Source organism: Anguilla anguilla, chromosome 4, assembly GCF_013347855.1.
Source record: "Anguilla anguilla isolate fAngAng1 chromosome 4, fAngAng1.pri, whole genome shotgun sequence".
NCBI classification, from domain to species: domain Eukaryota; kingdom Metazoa; phylum Chordata; class Actinopteri; order Anguilliformes; family Anguillidae; genus Anguilla; species Anguilla anguilla.
The window spans coordinates 64,878,587-64,896,228 of record NC_049204.1 but is presented as its reverse complement, the minus strand read 5'-3'; the positions used below and the strand labels follow the sequence as shown (position 1 = coordinate 64,896,228).

The 17,642-nt window shown below is 44.9% G+C and overlaps 1 protein-coding gene across 2 annotated transcripts; it reads right to left on the bottom strand.

Moving 5' to 3' along the window:
* Nucleotides 1-2,227: 2,227 nt before the first annotated feature.
* LOC118226493 (interferon regulatory factor 4-like) lies at nucleotides 2,228-12,676 on the bottom strand. 2 transcript variants are annotated; one of them, XR_004765048.1, is made up of 10 exons: nucleotides 12,598-12,676; nucleotides 11,740-11,939; nucleotides 10,878-11,064; nucleotides 9,697-9,788; nucleotides 8,965-9,103; nucleotides 7,929-8,036; nucleotides 6,288-6,644; nucleotides 3,792-3,904; nucleotides 3,130-3,515; nucleotides 2,228-3,009 (listed from the first exon to the last, which is right to left on the bottom strand). XR_004765048.1 is itself a non-coding variant. In XM_035416170.1 (9 exons), exons 2-9 carry the CDS (start codon nucleotides 11,935-11,937, stop codon nucleotides 3,381-3,383), a joined length of 1,329 nt encoding a protein of 442 aa, XP_035272061.1. In that variant the 5' UTR covers nucleotides 11,938-11,939; nucleotides 12,598-12,676; the 3' UTR covers nucleotides 2,228-3,380. The 2 variants fall into 2 exon arrangements, 1 of the variants encoding a protein (XP_035272061.1); XM_035416170.1 differs by having other exon boundaries at nucleotides 2,228-3,515.
* Between the last annotated feature and the right edge of the window lie 4,966 nt (nucleotides 12,677-17,642).

The window sequence follows — 17,642 nt, the reverse complement described above, 5'->3', positions numbered from 1 at the left end:
AGAATTGTGTATTGTTATGTGTAGAAATAAGGATGAAAACCTAGAGCATGAATGCAAGTTGACATTCAGTTACCTGGGGAACCATAAGCATTATTTATATGCATAGTTTTTTTTTTCTTCCTCTTCTTCTTCTTGTGGGTTGACTTCCTGTGCATCTGTGACATGCTTCCTGTTTCAAATCTTCAGATGGCATTTGCTCCCCCCCCCACTGTGTGTCAGAAGAGGCCGTTCTGTCAAAGTGATTAATCTGTACGTCAGTTTCTCTACTCATGTGTGTTTGTGTGTGTGTGTGTGTGGGGGGGGGGTGTAGTGTACTTACTAGCATGTGTATTAAAGGTCAGACTATATGCCAAAATGAGGACTCTATGGAACAGGTTAATGTTACACGTGACCTTTTATTTGTGGGCTTCCCAGTCAGACAAAACCAGACAGAACCATTATATGTTGCAAACTGTGGTCCTACCTGCACACGCACACACATGCACACTCACATACAAGCACGCACATACACACAAGCACGCACACATACACACACACATGCACAAACATACGCACACACATGCGTACATAGGCGCACTCACACACGCACACACACACATACATACAAATACACACTCACACACACACACACACTCACACACACACGCCCGGCACACGCACAAACATATGCACACACAGACTCGCACACAAACACACAGCCTCCGATAAAACGATAAAGGGAAAAAATGATTTGCCAAGAGCAAGTCAAATCTGTTAGGTCTGTAATTCTGTGGTATTCTACAGCTTGACCTTCAGATGTGATTTTGCCAGGCAAATCACACTTCCTCTGATTTCTTCAACAGTTAACACGTTGAGTGCAAAATTTGAAAAAAGCCACTCAGTCTGCTTTTTATAAAATCAGGGACCCATTTATATGCCAACAACTGTGGTTTCAGTGCTGCGGCATATCTCTCCCTCTCTCTCTCTCCCTCGCTCACTCACTCACTCTGTCTCCATGTATAGCAGCATAGAAAGCAATAGAAAGTACAAGAGCTGTAACCCTTAAAACTGGTGGCATGGCAAACTGGTCATTGGGAACACTAAGGCGAAAGCTGCAATGATGTTTTCGTGGAATCGAGTGCGCTTCTTGCCGCTGCTCTGCGAAGTAAAGTGTAGTGCCATTCTACTACTCTACGAGCCATGCCCACAGCCTCACTGGCAGCCAAATATGTTACCACATGCCACAGCAAAAGAGACGCAATGATTACAGAAATGTCCACTGTGGAAACAATTGCTTTTTTGTCATCAGTGTACTTACTCATGCATCTCTTCCTGTTCTTCGAATGATTTTTCAAATGATTTTTATTATTATTATTATTATTATTATTATTATTATTATTATTATTTATAATAACAAATTTACTATGGGTGGTACAGTGGTGCAGTGTGTAGCACTGTCGCCTAGCAGAAAGAAGGAGTTAGCATTTTTCGCATGTTTTTCCTCCGGGTACTCCGGTTTCCTCCCACAGTCCAAAGACATGCAGGTGGGCCAGTTGGAAAACCAAACTGCTAACAGGTATGAGTGTGTGAGTGACCGTGGCCAGGATGAGCAGGTATAGATATCGGATGGATGGATGGATGGATTATTATTATTTTCATTTTTATTTTTACTAGTGGTGTTGCTCTTTTCATTACATCAATTCAGTATGTCTAACAGTCTAGTATTAGAGAGAGAGGGAGAGAGAGAGAGAGAGAGAGGGAGAGAGAGAGAGAGTGAGAGAGAGAGAGAGAGGGAGAGAGAGAGAGAGAGAGAGAGAGAGAGAGAGAGAGAGAGGGCGAGAGGGAGAGAGAGTGAGAGAGAGAGAGAGAGAGAGAGAGGGCAAGAGGGAGAGAGCGAGAGAGAGAAAGAGAGAGGGAGAGGGCAGGTTTTTTCCCTCCCCCTCCCCTTGGCTTGTAAAGCCGCTTCGTACCCTTAGCGTGCGGTGTGTTCATCCTGCTACCTGCTCCTTTCTCAGCAGCTCTGAAGCAGGACGGGGGAGGACGGGGGGGTTCCTGACCCCTCCCAAATACACCAGCTACAGCTTTTATCTTTTATCAGAGCTAATAGTGGCCTTCACCCCCCCCCCCCCTCCCGGCCAATTCCACTGCCCAGTGACACACACGCACAGATACATATACACACAAGCATATGTACAAACACACATGCGCGCACACACGTGTACCACACACACACACAAGAAATCATTTAAGCCTTTTTTGTAAAATTTATTCATTAAAAATACATGTTTCGTACGGTGACAAGTCATAGCTTTTTTCACACATATGTGTATCAGAAAAGAGGCTCTCGTGGTGTCAGTCATGGATCCTGATAGTAGACAAAAAAGAGGCAGATAATCTCAGGTTCAGTATTTACACAATTCCACAACAAAGGGCTGGCCCTGAGGGTCACACTCACACACACACACACACGTAACACACACGGAGAAACAACTCAGACGCGCCTTTAACCTGAGGGTACTTCAGTGATTGGCTGCTGAGAAAGGAGTTCAACACAATGATTGGCGGCAGATTCAAGAGAGGGACGGAGTTCTTCTGGATCCTACAGTACACTTGAAACAGACGGAAGGAGAGAGAGATAGAGAGAGAGAGAGAGAGAGAGAGAGAGAGAGAGAGAAGAACTACATTTCCATTCACACTTGTCTGACAGTAGAATTTAGCAGATTGCTAGGGAAAGAGAGAGAGGAATGACAGAAAGAGAGGAAGAGAGACAGACAGACAGACAGAGAGAGAGAGAGAGAGATGGCATCTCATTCTCTACGTTTTCCGCAGACAAGAGTGAGTTTGTGTTCGGCTTCTGTGAGGGTCCGAGCCCTCGTTGGTTCAGTCCAGGTATTTCCCCAGGTGTCGGAGACCTTTGCTTTAGTGGTGGGACGAGACTCCGCCCCCAAAACCGCCCTCAGTAATGTTCAGGCATCTCAGGCCTTGTTTCCGGAACCGGATCCGCCCCAGGGCTGGGGGGGTTAGGGTGACCTGCCCCAGGGGTGGCGAGGTTAGGGGCATCAGGCCCAGGGGTGTGGGGGTTAAGGTGACCCATCCCTGGGGTAGGGAGGTGAGGAGCATCAGCCCCAGGGCTGGGGGGGCTAGGGTGACCTGCCCCAGGGGTGGCGAGGTTAGGGGCATCAGGCCCAGGGGTGTGGGGGTTAAGGTGACCCATCCCTGGGGTAGGGAGGTGAGGAGCATCAGCCCCAGGGCTGGGGGGTCTAGGGTGACCTGCCCCAGGGGTGGCGAGGTTAGGGGCATCAGGCCCAGGGGTGTGGGGGTTAAGGTGACCCATCCCTGGGGTGGGGAGGTGAGGAGCATCAGCCCCAGGGCTGGGGGGGCCAGGGTGACGGGCAGGCAGGTCACTCCTGGTGGATGATCCGCTGGTAGTCCTCCGTTGGGGGTAAGCTGTGCTCTGGAAAGTCGTAGCCCCGGAGGAAATGGCTGCTGGTTTGCTGGGTGAAGTAGAGGAGCTGTTTGGCGAACATGGGCTCCACCTGGAACGCAGAAGGACAGATGGAATATTTTTTTCTAAAAACGCTTTAAAAAAAAAAAAAAAAAAAGGGAATGGCTTGTTTTTTTCATGGCAGAGAACTTGAGGTGCTTCAACAGCACAGTCAACGGTTCTCACAGTCATTGCGAGGGACGTTTGTTTCTAACGTGTCCCCATAGTAACAGTAATTCACTCAAAGTGTTTTTTTTTTTTTTGGGGGGGGGGGGGGGGGGGGGGGGGGCGAGGCATGCTTCTGCGAGGAGCCATGCGAGGACCTTACCTGGGCTGAGATCATCTTCCTTAGCCGCTGGGGGTTGGGGTACTCATCCCCAAAACACAGAACCACCTGGAACCTGGGCATGGGCCGCCCGTGGTGCACGTAACCCTGGAGCTCTGCAGAGAGAAGGGGAGGGAGGGGGGGGGGAATTAATTTGGGCTTGCCACTCCAAGGCAGGTGGGTTCAAATCCCGTTTGGGGCACTGCCATTGTACCCTTGTGCAAGATGCTCAACCTGAATTATTATTTCAGTAAATATCCAGCTTACACAATGTAAACTGTGCTTTTCCTGATGTTCTGCAAAGCGTCGGTTTTCTGACAGTATTCTGTGAAAAGCGCTATATACACCTAAAATTTATTTTATTTTATTTTTTATTGGAAAAGAGCGTCAACTTAAACGCCTTGCATGTAAATGCAGGCCGGTGGGGCTTTCAGTGCGCTTCAGTGCCATAGATTTCACGAGAAAAATGACACCAAAGGTATTTCTGTATGGTGATATCATGCAGCCAGATCAACTGGAAAGTCCTGAGCGCATATGCAAATAAAACTAATTAGCCATCAAACACGGCCCGAGCTGAAGATAGCAGGGGTTGAGGTGGCCTGGTGGGTGGGGGCTGTTGCCGGGAGACCTCATTGATAAGCCACTGGTCACATGACCAGGGCATTACTCACACACTGGCCCACTCTGTGAACGCTCTGGCCTCCCAGCTGTGTTCACCATCAGCAGGTTTGTGCTTCTGGGAACTACCGGAAAGCACCTCCATTAGGGAGAAAGCCAGCATCTACGCTTGTGAGAAGGACTGCATGTCTACTGCCTATGTACAGGAAATGAGATATAGATACAGTTACGGCACACAAAAAAAGAAAAGAGCAAGGGCTAAAACCACAGGGTTTAGAGTTTCCAGGGTTACGCGAAAGTCAGAGCAGTCAGTGGGTTTACATAATGTTTGAAAAAGTCGATTTATTGTTTTAGTCCGACTAAAACCAGACTTTTAAAAATCATGTAAACATTGTAGTCCGGCTGAAATCGTACTTTTTTCAGAGTCGGACTAACATACCTAGATAATGCGGTTGGGGGTCGATTTACTACGGCATGTGTACACTTCGATAGGTCAGAAATCGGCCCAGGTGTTCTGTGCGTGTCCCGTAGGTGAGAGGTTCCGCTGCGACAGGTAATTGACCCGGAAGACGAACAGCGAGCGCGCAGTGGAGGAGGTATCATGGCGAAAAAAAAACACATTTCTGGACGGACGAGGAGACCAACTTCATGCTGTCGCAACTAAGGGAGTTAAATATCCTAAGATACATGGATGGGATTTAAAAAAAAAAAACGCGGAATGGCGAACTTTTTAAAAAAGTTGCGACAAAATTGGAGGAAGCAGGATTTATGAGAAGCCCTGAGCAGATCCGTGTACGATGGAAGCACCTCGTATCATTTGTACCAAAACTAAAGCGTATAGAACGTACGAAATGTACAGCGCTGTAAAGTTGTCCATTGTTTGTCTTTAATAGTCCAGGCACAGACAACATGGACAGACAAAACCAACAAAAGTCTGCTGTTCGATGAGGGCGCCGCTTGCTACTAGTGACGCAAAAGGTCAACCGGAAGAAAGTCTTCGTCAGACACACCTCGTCAATAAATCGATTCTTTCCGAGTCATGTATATTGGGACAACGACAATAGTCCAGTTAAATCTCATCTTTGGCCAAATAAAGCTATTAATATAGATCGATTTCAACTGTGCACGTCAACGCACTGAATGTGTGGGACACATTAGTGTTTCTGCTACAGGAGGTAGACCTGTAACAAAGGGCTGAAGGCATCTTCCCCTGATAGCACAGCTTTACAGTGGCGCAGTGAAAGGGTAGCACAGGAATATGGAAGCACAGGTTAATGGTATCACAGTTAGACAGTAGCACAGGGAGATGACAGTACAGGTGGTAGCACAGGTAGGTGGTTCCACAGGTAAGTACTAGTACAGGTAGACCCTAGCTCAGGTAGATAGCGGGGCAGGTAGCCCATAGCTCAGGTAGGTGGTATAAAGGGTAGACCCCAGGTCAGGTATATAGTAGTACAGGTAGCCCATAGCACAGGTATATGGTAGTACAGGTAGACCCTAGCTCAGGTAGATAGCGGGGCAGGTAGCCCATAGCTCAGGTAGGTGGTATAAAGGGTAGACCCCAGGTCAGGTAAATGGTAGTACAGGTAGGCCATTGCTCAGGTAGGTGGTATTACAGGTAGCCCATAGCTCAGGTATGTGGTATTACCGGTAGACCCCAGGTCAGGTAAATGGTAGTACAGGTAGCCCATAGCACAGGTATATGGTAGTACAGGTAGACCATAGCTCAGGTAAATGGTAGTACAGGTAGCCCATAGCGCAGGTATATGGTAGTACAGGTAGACCATAGCTCAGGTAAATGGTAGTACAGGTAGACCATAGCGCAGGTAGATGGTAGTACAGGTAGGCCCTAGCTCAGGTATAAAGCGTGTGACTGCTCACCAGTGAGGAACTGCTGAGTGTCGAACAGCTTGCAGGTCTGCTCCTTCTCCAGCTTGTTGGGCTTGTCGGCGTAGGGGGCCAGCGGCCCCTCCCAGAAGATCCGACTCTGGCACAGCCGCTTGGCGTACAGCCCGTCCGGGGTCATCCACAGCATCACGCCCCGCTCCAGCGCGTTGGGCAGCTTCTCCACCCCTTTCCTGTGGGACTGCGGGTAAGGGAAGGGGAAGACCACGTGGTCCACGCTGCCGTAGGGCTTGTCCTCCGGGCAGGACGAGATCCGGCAGCCCTCCGGGCTGGTGGTGGTCACTTCCTTGACCAGCATCTCGTGGTAGAACAGGGAGACGTACAGGCGGCAGTCTGGAAAGGGGCGGAGTCGGAGTGGTTAGTCAGTCAGTGGTGCATTGTGGGTGATGTTGTTTTTCAAAGCGCAGTGCCGCACAGTCAAACTAAAGGTCCGGCTGTGATTAGTGCCCCTTAGAAGAGGTGCCATTCGCTACACCTGCGTCACCTATTTACCTGTGACAGGTGTAGCGCAGAACGGCTAAGACAATCTAGAAAGAAATCATTTTCAGAAATCTGTCCCTTCTAAAGGGAAACATACAAAGAAAACTAGGAGAAATGTCCAAATATCAATGATTCAGACACTTTAATGAAATGTTACGGCAACTCCCCAAACTGAGGCCTTATATTATATTTATGTCAAAACTCCAGGAGCGCTAAGAGGACTGATACACGGACTTCATAAAAGGGGCAAATACAGCCCGTCTTCCTCATTATAAAAATACCCAGTCCACAAAACAAACTGTAACCACCGCCCAAAAAAATACTGCCATAATTACTGGTTTATAACCTGAGGATGATTTGAGATAAAAATGAACCTAAATTGAGGAAGTCATTGTACAAAGCGGCATTGTTGCCCTGGGTCAGATACAATAAACTAACTATGCGCACATGTACGTGTGTATGTGCGCGTGTGCGTGTGTATGTGCGCGTGTGTGTTTGTATGTGTGTGTGTGTGTGTGTGAGCGTGCGTGCGTGTGTGCACGTTAGTGTATGTGCGCGTGTGTGTGCGTGTGTATGTGCGTGTGTGTGTGTGTATGTGCGCGTGTGCGTGTTTGTGTGTGTGTGTGAGCGTGCGTGCGTGTGTGCACGTTAGTGTATGTGCGCGTGTGTGTGCGTGTGTATGTGCGCGTGTGTGTGTGCGCGTGTGTGTGCGTGTGTATGTGCGCGTGTGTGTGTGCACGTGTGTGTGCGTGTGTATGTGCGTGTGTGTGTGTGTGTGTGTGCGCGTGTGTATGTGCGTGTATGTGTGTTTGTGTGTGTGTGTGTGAGCGTGCGTGCGTGTGTGCACGTTAGTGTATGTGCGCGTGTGTGTGCGTGTGTATGTGCGCGTGTGTGTGTGCGCGTGTGTGTGCGTGTGTGTGCGTGTGTGTGCGTGTGTGTGCGTGTGTGTGTGCGCGTGTGTATGTGCGCGTGTGTGTGTGCACGTGTGTGTGCGTGTGTATGTGCGTGTGTGTGTGTGTGTGTGTGCGCGTGTGTATGTGCGTGTATGTGCGCGTGTGTGTGTGTGCGTGTGTGTGTGTGTGCCTGTTTTCCCATGCGGTACACAGGCCACGTTCAGCGCGTTTAGCAGGGCTTTACCAGACAGGGCCATGGCCTCAGCCGATCTCATGCTGGGGTCCAGGGAGAAGGCGGGGGGCTGGGAGTCGGTGGGCGAGCACGCGTAAAAGGATCCGGTTATCTGGTACCCTGGAAAAAGCCATTAAGGCCACGGTCACATTATGGCACGAGCACCTCTGCCTGTGACAGCTCGCACGGAGAGACGCTGCCACAGTGCTTTCTTCTCCTCTCGAGAGCAGGGTGAGACATCACCACCTCACTTCGAACTTCAAATGCAGAAGAGGAAGTCGTCAACCTTTTTTTAAATTTTTTTTTTTTTAACACGCTCTCTCTGCAAAGAGAGTTTCTTTCTACAGGCAACGACAGGTTAACCAAAAATCCCCCCCCCCTCCCCTCCCCTCCCCTCCCCTCCCCGTTCTGCCACACATGGATCGTTTTTAACAGACCGTTTGAAAGGCGCGAGGCCGGGGAACACAGGAGTCATTGATACGCGCTCCCCCCTGTCCGCTACCCACTCTGGTTCCTTAATTACCAAACCTGCGCCCCTGGCCCTCGTTGGGCAGGGCAGTGTGTTACCACCACAGGCACGGCCAGCCAAGATGAATGCAGGGCTTTCATCCTACAGCAGGAACTGGCCGCCAAATAAAAAAAACCCTCAATGTTTGGAGAAGAGGCGACGCCCCCCGCTAGCCAACGGGGAGGTGAAGCTGAGCGTACCTCCCAAAGGTTACACGCGCTTCCTGCTTCTTCCGATCGCTCCCATTTTTATTTACTTTATTTTATTTTTTTCATTTTTCTTTTCGTTTTGTCATGAACAACTTGCACACACAAGTTCACAAACCCATGTTTCAGATACAAGGCAAGAGCTGGTGTCAGTTGTTAGTTAAACTCACTCAGTTCAGGAAACTGAATTTCCCATGTCCCATATTGAAATGTCTGTGACGTTCTATGGAGATTAGTCGAAAACTCCTCATGGAACATTATGGCCGTGTATTTTATTTTATTTTATTTTATTTTATTTTTTCCCCAGTTTGATTTGAAATTAAATGGGTATTACCATTCTCCAGCCCTGGGCTCTGCCAGGGTAGAGTCCGGGGTGGGTAGGGGCACTGGCCATACTGCAGGTCTGGAAGGGGGGGCTGCTCGGGGGTGTAGTCTCTCCAGCTCCTCTCATGGGGCACCACGTAGTTGGGAACCTGCATTGGGGGGCGGTGAGTGTCAGTTTCGGGGGGGGGGGGGGGGGGGTACTGCCCCGACACGGGCATCACCCCTGAATCTGTGGCAGTTACATGCTGGACTGTCCACAATAAAGCAATGTAGTGTATAATAATAATAATAATAATAATAATAATAACAATGGTCATGGATTCTATTTTTGCCTACACCTTCCATCTCATAGTCACAAAGGACTTTACGGTGCCTGTGCTGCTATCACCTTTTGATCAAACAAATAAAAGCTTGCATTCGCTACAATAAATGTTAAAATAAAAGCTAGTATTTGCCACAATAAATGCTAAATAAAAGCTTGCATTTGTCACCATGCATGCAAAATAAAAGCATCCATCGGCTACAATAAATGCTAAATAAAAGCATGTATTACACCAATTGTCCTGTTGTTTTCTACTTGTTTTATTAGCTGGGCTGAAGCATGTTAGGGATAAATTTTGAGGTCACGGAGAGTGAAGAGGTCATTTTCTGAGGTCATTCTTTTGAGGTTAAGAGGTTTGTTGTGAGTGGTGACATTGTTCAGGGAGATGGTGTAGGGCGATGCTGCGGAGAGAGACCTCACCTGGGTCTGCAGTGGAGGATAGGAAGGATGCACGGAGTAGCTCAGCGTGTTCATGTGCGCCGAGGGCTCCTCCACGCTGATCTGTTTTCCCCCTGCGATACAGGAGAGAAGCACAGACGCGCGTGCCATCGCTCTGTGACATGTCCGCAACAACCCAGAACCGATCGACTTCCCCTTGCCAAAATTACACCACAGTTCAAACGTTTAAGAGGTGAGAACACAAATGTGCGCTTAGAGTGTTCTCGGCTGAACATTCTAATGCTGATGTCACAATCGCTGCTGATGGGAGTTCTGGAACACTGACCTGGAATTTTGAAGAAAAAAAAAAAGCATTCCAAAAAACCTACTCCTTAAAGGGTTAATTCAGAATTCTTCAACTACTTATTTGGGGCTGGATGAAGTGCCGCATATGGGCCAAGCGTTGTCACACTGTTTGTAATAACAATCCATGGATGAAGTATATTTATGCATCTGATGGATTTTTCTTCTTGGTGCTCAATGGACCAAGAGGGCATCTGTGGCAGGTCTACATCCGGCCCCAAGGCCCTCAGGCGAATAACCCAGAAGAGCTACAGTTTCCACTAGAATTTTCTTTCGCAGAAATTAAAACAAAAGTTAACATAATGTGCTATGTTGAGTTCAGAAGGCATGGGCTTCTGTGTTTTTTTATTTTTTTGTCTGCAAAATGGACCTTGTTATTACACTTTGCACTGAAGTCACTCAAGCTCTCTGCAAAAAAAAAAAAAAAAAAAAACCGTCCGGGCATGCAGCAGCACATGCGTCGGCTTCCTCGGCACTTCCTGCTTTCTTGAGCGTGCTCAAAACCGTGTGTGTGTCGATTATGTTTCGGCTGAAAGGCACGGCGTGCTTGCACTGCAGTTTAGACTGCGGGCAACCCCGTCCGACTGCCACGTCAGGTCCTCCAATAAGAAAAATGCCACGTGCGAACTGTCAAGGTCAAGTATTCTGCTGGCGCGAGATGCGTGTTTTGCACACCTCACTTTAGCTCATCTCGTGCTCAACTTTGAGGAACATTCGACGTGAGCAAAGTCAACGCTTTCGGCCTTAGGAAAGAGGCAGCTGGTTATCGCTCGCTTGGATGAAGACGGAAGAATGCACACGAGTCATATTAATGCTTCTTTAAAAAAATATTTTTAAAAAGCCGGCAGTTCTGCGCTTACCTTTCTTTGCGCCCTCGGGAATGATCCGGTAAACTTTGTACGGATCAGAAATGTCCAGCTGGCTCCTCTCCACCAGCTCCTCAAAGTCATTGCTTTTGTTCAGCGCACATCGTAGCCGGGTTTTCCACGTTGGGGGGTCCGGCTTATCAACCCCCTCCCTGTACTTTCCTTTGAACAGTGCCCATGCCTGCAGCGATGAAAATCAGCACTGTCACTGTGACATCACCACCACCAGCATCATCATCACCATCCTCATCATTACTACTCAGCACAAATACGAGCATTAAGCCTACGCTAGAACTGTCGAATGAACAGGGCCCGATGTGCACTCTGATAAGAGTTTAAACTACTCAATGATTTTACACTGAAGATGTTGCGGTGAGGTACACCACTGTTCCATCTTTTATACATCGGTGCCATGTCTTTTGTCAGTGACACAGAATATGACACTTCACATTGGATAGAGGACCATCTCAACATTTAATTTTTCCTGCTGAATTCACACTGAATATACCAGCTATGCACAGTGATAGGCAGACTGCAGTGCCTAGTTTGAATGAAAGGGAAGTCTAGCCTTCATTACCATTAACAAAGCTACATTAAAATTAAATAACTACGAGGGGTATAAAAAGTGAACCATGAAAATACACGTGCACGCGGGGAAATGGGTGGGGAGGAATATTTATTAGCCTAACACTTTCAATTAACTGAGTATAAATAAATAAATAGGGGAATGCATAAATATGCATAAATGCGTAAATATCTAGCAGATTCCGTGATTTATTTGGCGCAAACAGGTGTGTAGCGAATGTACTTGGACTATGCGAGTCCATCGTTCAGCCGACGAGAGCGTAGCCTATACCTTGAAGAGCGCGGCGTCCTCTTCTCGGTTATAGTCCTGTTTTCCCGCGTGCTTCCAGGGGATCCTGAAAATTGTTTTTTCGTCATTCTCCCAAACCAATCCGGGGTACTTTCCGTTGTCAACCTGATCAATCAGCCATTGTCTAAGTTTCCCATTGCCACAACTGACTGACATGCTGCAGTCATTGTCTAAGTTCATCTCTGTCAAAACGCATGCAACAGAATGGGTTACAATGGGGGGGGCGACTGAGGACACACTTGCAAACACTGAGCACCAAGCGGACAGGTCATGCAGACACACCAAACACAGGACAAAAAAATAATTATGTGCGCGAGGTGAAATGCATTCACAGCTGAAAACCATCGTGCAAAGAAAGGATTAGGTGACATGCAATACATCAGTAGATAACGGTTAGTTAATAACAAAATAGCTAGCAGGGATGTTTACGATTAGTCACAAGTTCACTTGAAAACATAAATAAATGAAAATAGAAGCTGTCAAAATTATTACAGCGACAACATTAGGTTTATAACCGTAGATTTGTTATGCACAGAGTTGTTTGTAAACCGTAAAAGAAGAAAAACAATTCTTAGTTCTCTTAAAAATGAATAAGCATTCTTTATTCAGATTTTAATACAATATTTATTATAATCTATCCTACATTTGTGAATTATGATATTTGGAAAAATGTAATTTTTACGAACAACATCCCCTCAAAATAACGAAATAATTAGCATATTTGTAACTGCAGATGTCATCAGCATCTGCAGAACCGATAATTGTATCGTACCTAAATGCAAGGTCTAGTTCACTGTTAATATTATTTCGATGAGCCTTAAGAACAGTGCGTTTTCTTACCTGTGAAACTTGAAACCCTCTAAGTTCTGAAATCAATCACTCTCTGAACAGATCAGCTCTAAAGAGAGGTAACTTTTTTCTTAAATATTCTTACTGCCTCAGGGGCGTCACAATAGGAGGAGCTTCTGTGGAAGCCTTGAACCGGTTCAGTGGCTGTGCACCGTTCCACGCGACAGTTCTCTGAACCTTATCTGAAGTGAACGTACCGTAAACACACGGGAAATCCCACATTAACTTAAAAATCCAAGGCAAACGTACGCAAAGTAGCATATTGGCTAGATTTTTTCAATACACTGGAAAATAACGATTTACACTGCTTAAATGCTGATAAAATGTTAGGTTTTCTTAAGGAAGTGATTGTATAATATTGATGACGTCTAACCTAGAAAGTAATAATTTATGTAGCTCGCGCCATATAATTCAAACTTTGCAGTGAAGACATAAATACAAATCAATTATAGATGGAAAGAAAGCGACCTCTTAAGTGTCACTGTCTACTTGGTATTCAGGATTGAGGCTGGATGATGATAACCAACTTCATTACTGTGAGAAATCAGACAGACGTAGGAGACTGCCATCTTCTGGTCATTTTAAAAACTGCAGTTTAGGCAATCTGCACACTTCAGTAGCAATACGTAAATATATAGGCTATAACTGAAAAGAAAACACAGCAATGCCATGACAAATTTAGAGCCATGGTTTTGATTTGGTTAAAATTCGGATGCTATTGTGTTTATAGACATACCAGCTTCTCAAATATGACAACTGTCCCATTACTGCAGAACGGAACACCAATGACGCTAAAGGTCTAGCCTATTTGATGACTTATTATATCTGTCCACAATTTTTTTCACGTAATATAGTCTTTTACAAGTACAAGTGCAAGTCTTTTCAAAAATATTTACGTGTCTATCCCCGGGGAAGTTTGCTAGACGGTTGTTTTTGAGATTTTCCATTTGTTTTCATTTTTTCTTATCTAAAGAATCTCTTCGTCAACGGCGTGCGGTTGAAGGAAAACAAAGCTAAACAATGAAATTGTGTTCCGTCCCTTCTGAATAAAATATAAATATTACCAATCGGTAGAAGTACCAATGGGTTATCTAGCATGTATAACTATGTTTAATCACCAACGTTTAAAGAATCTACATGTTTCATAATTTTAAAAGGAGTATTTATAATATTCCATAATTAAAATATGCTCTGGCTAACATAATAACGAGTAGGCTATGATGGCTTCAGTAATTCACTCCTTACTTATTTTCATAGCATATTAAATCCGAAGAGTAGCAATATTAATAACTGAAATCATACATCCATAGCACACTTAAAGACTTGCCAGGTATAATAACAAGTACATTTTACGAATCAAATCCGAAAAAGAAATCAAATTTCGAATTAAATCTTGGACATGGGGTCAATTAATCCCAAACTAAACGGTAATCTATATTTAATTCAAACTTTTTAGTAAATGCGTGCTTATTCTGATTATAAGAACACGAGTCTATGGTATTAATAAGAACATTGTTGGATTTTTTTTCCACATACCGAAGTTTTCTTAAATACTTCGAAAGTCAGTCTTAAAAGAGCAGATTCTGTCCGAAATATATGAACAGTCAATCATCTGTTAAGCGTCTGCATAATCAATAAATTGCCTAATGAACGAGAGAGAAAGAGAGAGAGAGAGAGAGAGAGAGAGAGAGAGAGAGAGAGCTGACAGTATCGGCACATACAGCCGATGGTTGGTACCAACCTTAATAATAAAAAAAATTTAAAAAACTGTGACACTTCATTGAAATAACTGTGATGATATGTCTTTTTTTTTGCTCACGGCATGCCTCCCTCGCTTTAAAATAACTGGGGCTGAGACTTTCCTGGTCCTGTATATCATTCAAAATAAACAGAAAGACTTCTGACATGCATCATGTAACACGCACAGTGCATCTTCATCGGCTAAATTCGCCTTCATAAGAAAGATTCAATTATTAATTTAATTTACTCGCTACCTGAAGCCGCGGGGGAGTAGTGCACGTCCCTTTCACCAATGGAAACTGATTTATTAATAAATAAATAATTTAATTAATTAATTTAACGACATTTATTTATGAGTAAATAAATAAATAAAGTTCTGTAAGATTACTAAATGAACGTGGTGGGCAACAATGCTGATATTTATATTAAATGTTAATTACAATATAAAAATTAGAATTAATTGACTTTTTATGTTTTCCTCTACATTGCGAGCAAAATAAACGCTAGTTTTTTCCTTGCTAACTTATAGATTTCCATGGTAACTCTAGCAGATAACCAATGGAGTCCGACCTCATTAAATTGCTAAGTCAAAACGGCATCTTTACCAGCTATCTGATGTGTAGTTGAATTAGGTCTTAAAATGTTCATACTCCCTCCACCCCGACAGCTCAAATGGAACATGGATAGATACAAGGAGATGTTAAAATGCGCAATAGGCAGAGTCAAAGTCAAAGCCACCATTTTTCATTCCATTCCATTTTCAACACATGAGGACAGTCGTCTCGATCGCTGACATTTCCGCTTCACGATCATTGTAGTTTCTTACCTTTTTCCTACTATTTTTTTTCTTTTCATTTGACATTTCTGAAAATGCAGAACCAGCTACCAAAAAAAAAAAAAAAAAGAAGCTGCAATGCACAGCACAATTTAGTGTCTCGTTTTTTCCAACGAACTACTTTTCAAGAGCATCAAACTTAACATTCAAAGGTGACGTTTCCTGGCAGTACCTGTATTTGGGTCCCCCATCATCAAACATCATCAGTGTCTTGTTCTTTTTTACCCATAATTCAATGAGCAGAATATTTCTACTTCACAGCCTCAGTCACAGGGCATAGGGCCACTCATCCATCCATTTGCTAACGTGCCTATTCCTGGCGGGGGATTGCAGGGGGGCTGGACCCTATCCCAGCATGCAGTGGGTGAGAGGCAGGGATACACCCAGGACAAGGTGCCAATGCATCTCAGGGCACACAGCCACTCAATATCTCAATAGATGTGACCTCGCTCAGTTCTAACATCTATCAAGCATGAAGGTGTGACAGAATTCAGCTCATCTGCTGCTCCTTCACAAAACATTGAATATATACGCCGTTTGTAAAATAGTAAATTCCAGAGGTATTCCCCAAAATTCGTCAGAAGCTCGTGAACGCTGCGTGTCATTCACGTTTACACAGAATTACGGGGCGAGGGACGGCTACCTTTGATTCCTGTCATTCATTGAGAAAGCACTCAGTCAGAACATTCAAAAACCTGGACACCTGCCAAAGATGGGGACCGAAAATGGGACTCCCCAGAAACGATGAGACTGCGGGAGTCTGGGAAATGGCCCGGCAGTTCCTGTGCTTCGTTTGCGTAGGTGACCAACGCTGAAAGTCTTAACCGACAGATGCTGCCAAAACATCTGTTTGCAAAATTAGGTATTAAATGACTAATTTTGGAGTTCAAAATGCTCTCCACTAATGATGATGATGATGATTATGTAATCCACTACATTTAAGGTTTTACGCTCAAAAAAATAAACGACATTATGATAGCAAATATGATACAGCTTCACTTTTCTCACTGTTTAAGAGGAATGCAAGGCCATAAAGAATGGAGCCAGGATGAGCTCAGACTCACTCAAGATTAAGCCATAATCCATTCTCCTTCACCATTTCTTTCAGACCACACACAGAAGCAGGGAAGAGAGCTTTTACACAGGTGAAAGAGTTGGTAGACAGGTGAGCTTGCACAGTAGACAGGTGAAAGTGTTTGTAGACAGGTGCGCTTTTAGAAATGTGAAAGAGTTTGTAGACAGGTGAGCTTTTAGAAAGGTGAAAGAGTTTGTAGACAGGTGAGCTTTTAGAAAGGTGAAAGATTTTGTCGACACATGGGCTTGCACAGTAGACAGGTGAGTTTGTAGATAGGTGAGCTTGCACAGTAGACAGGTGAAAGTGTTTTTAGACAGGTGAGCTTTTAGAAAGGTGAAAGAGTTTGTAGACAGGTGAGCTTTTAGAAAGGTGAAAGATTTTGTCGACACATGGGCTTGCACAGTAGACAGGTGAGTTTGTAGATAGGTGAGCTTGCACAGTAGACAGGTGAAAGTGTTTTTAGACAGGTGAGCTTTTAGAAAGGTGAAAGAGTTTGTAGACAGATGAGCTTTTAGAAAGGTGAAAGATTTTGTCGACACATGGGCTTGCACAGTAGACAGGTGAGTTTGTAGACAGGTGAGCTTGCACAGTAGACAGGTGAAAGTGTTTGTAGACAGGTGCGCTTTTAGAAAGGTGAAAGAGTTTGTCGACACATGGGCTTGCACAGTAGACAGGTGAGTTTGTAGACAGGTGAGCTTGCACAGTAGACAGGTGAGAGCATGTACAGTAGACAGGTGAGAAAGCTTTGAGATGTAAGAGCTTTTAGACAGGCAAGCTGTTAGGTGAAAGAGCTGTTAGGACAGGTATGACAGCTTTAAGACAGGTGAGCTTTTACACAGGTGTGAATGCACACTTGTCTATTGAATGCCAGATCAAGAGGTTCTGTTGCACAGAGCTCCCTTCTGTTCGTTCCCCTAAGTTCTCTTTAACCGGTTTTTACTGCAGCGATAAAATAAAGTGCCTTAGGATGCATCGCATGAACAATGCTGTTTAACAGTTTGCACTGCATTTAAAAAAAGCAGTACTGAAAATCACTTCTAACATTGCATGTTTGTTTTTCCATTGTGAAGTGCTGCGTTGTGCATTCTTTTCAAGTTTCCGCATAGACACAGACAATAAAGCCTTTTTAATGGCACTGAACGAACTCTAAAGTGCGGAATGGTACCTTATCCTAAATGGTGCCAGTGCAGATTTGGTAAATGTGTTTCGATTGAAATTATTATTACTATTATTTTCGAGTGAAAAGAGCCATCATCCATTTCCATGCTCCTACAAGCAGTAATAATAAAGTACATCTCAGTTTTTTATCCTTTTACTGAGAATTCAGCTCATCTGCTGCTCCTTCACAAAACATTGAATATATACGTCGTTTGTAAAATAGTAGGT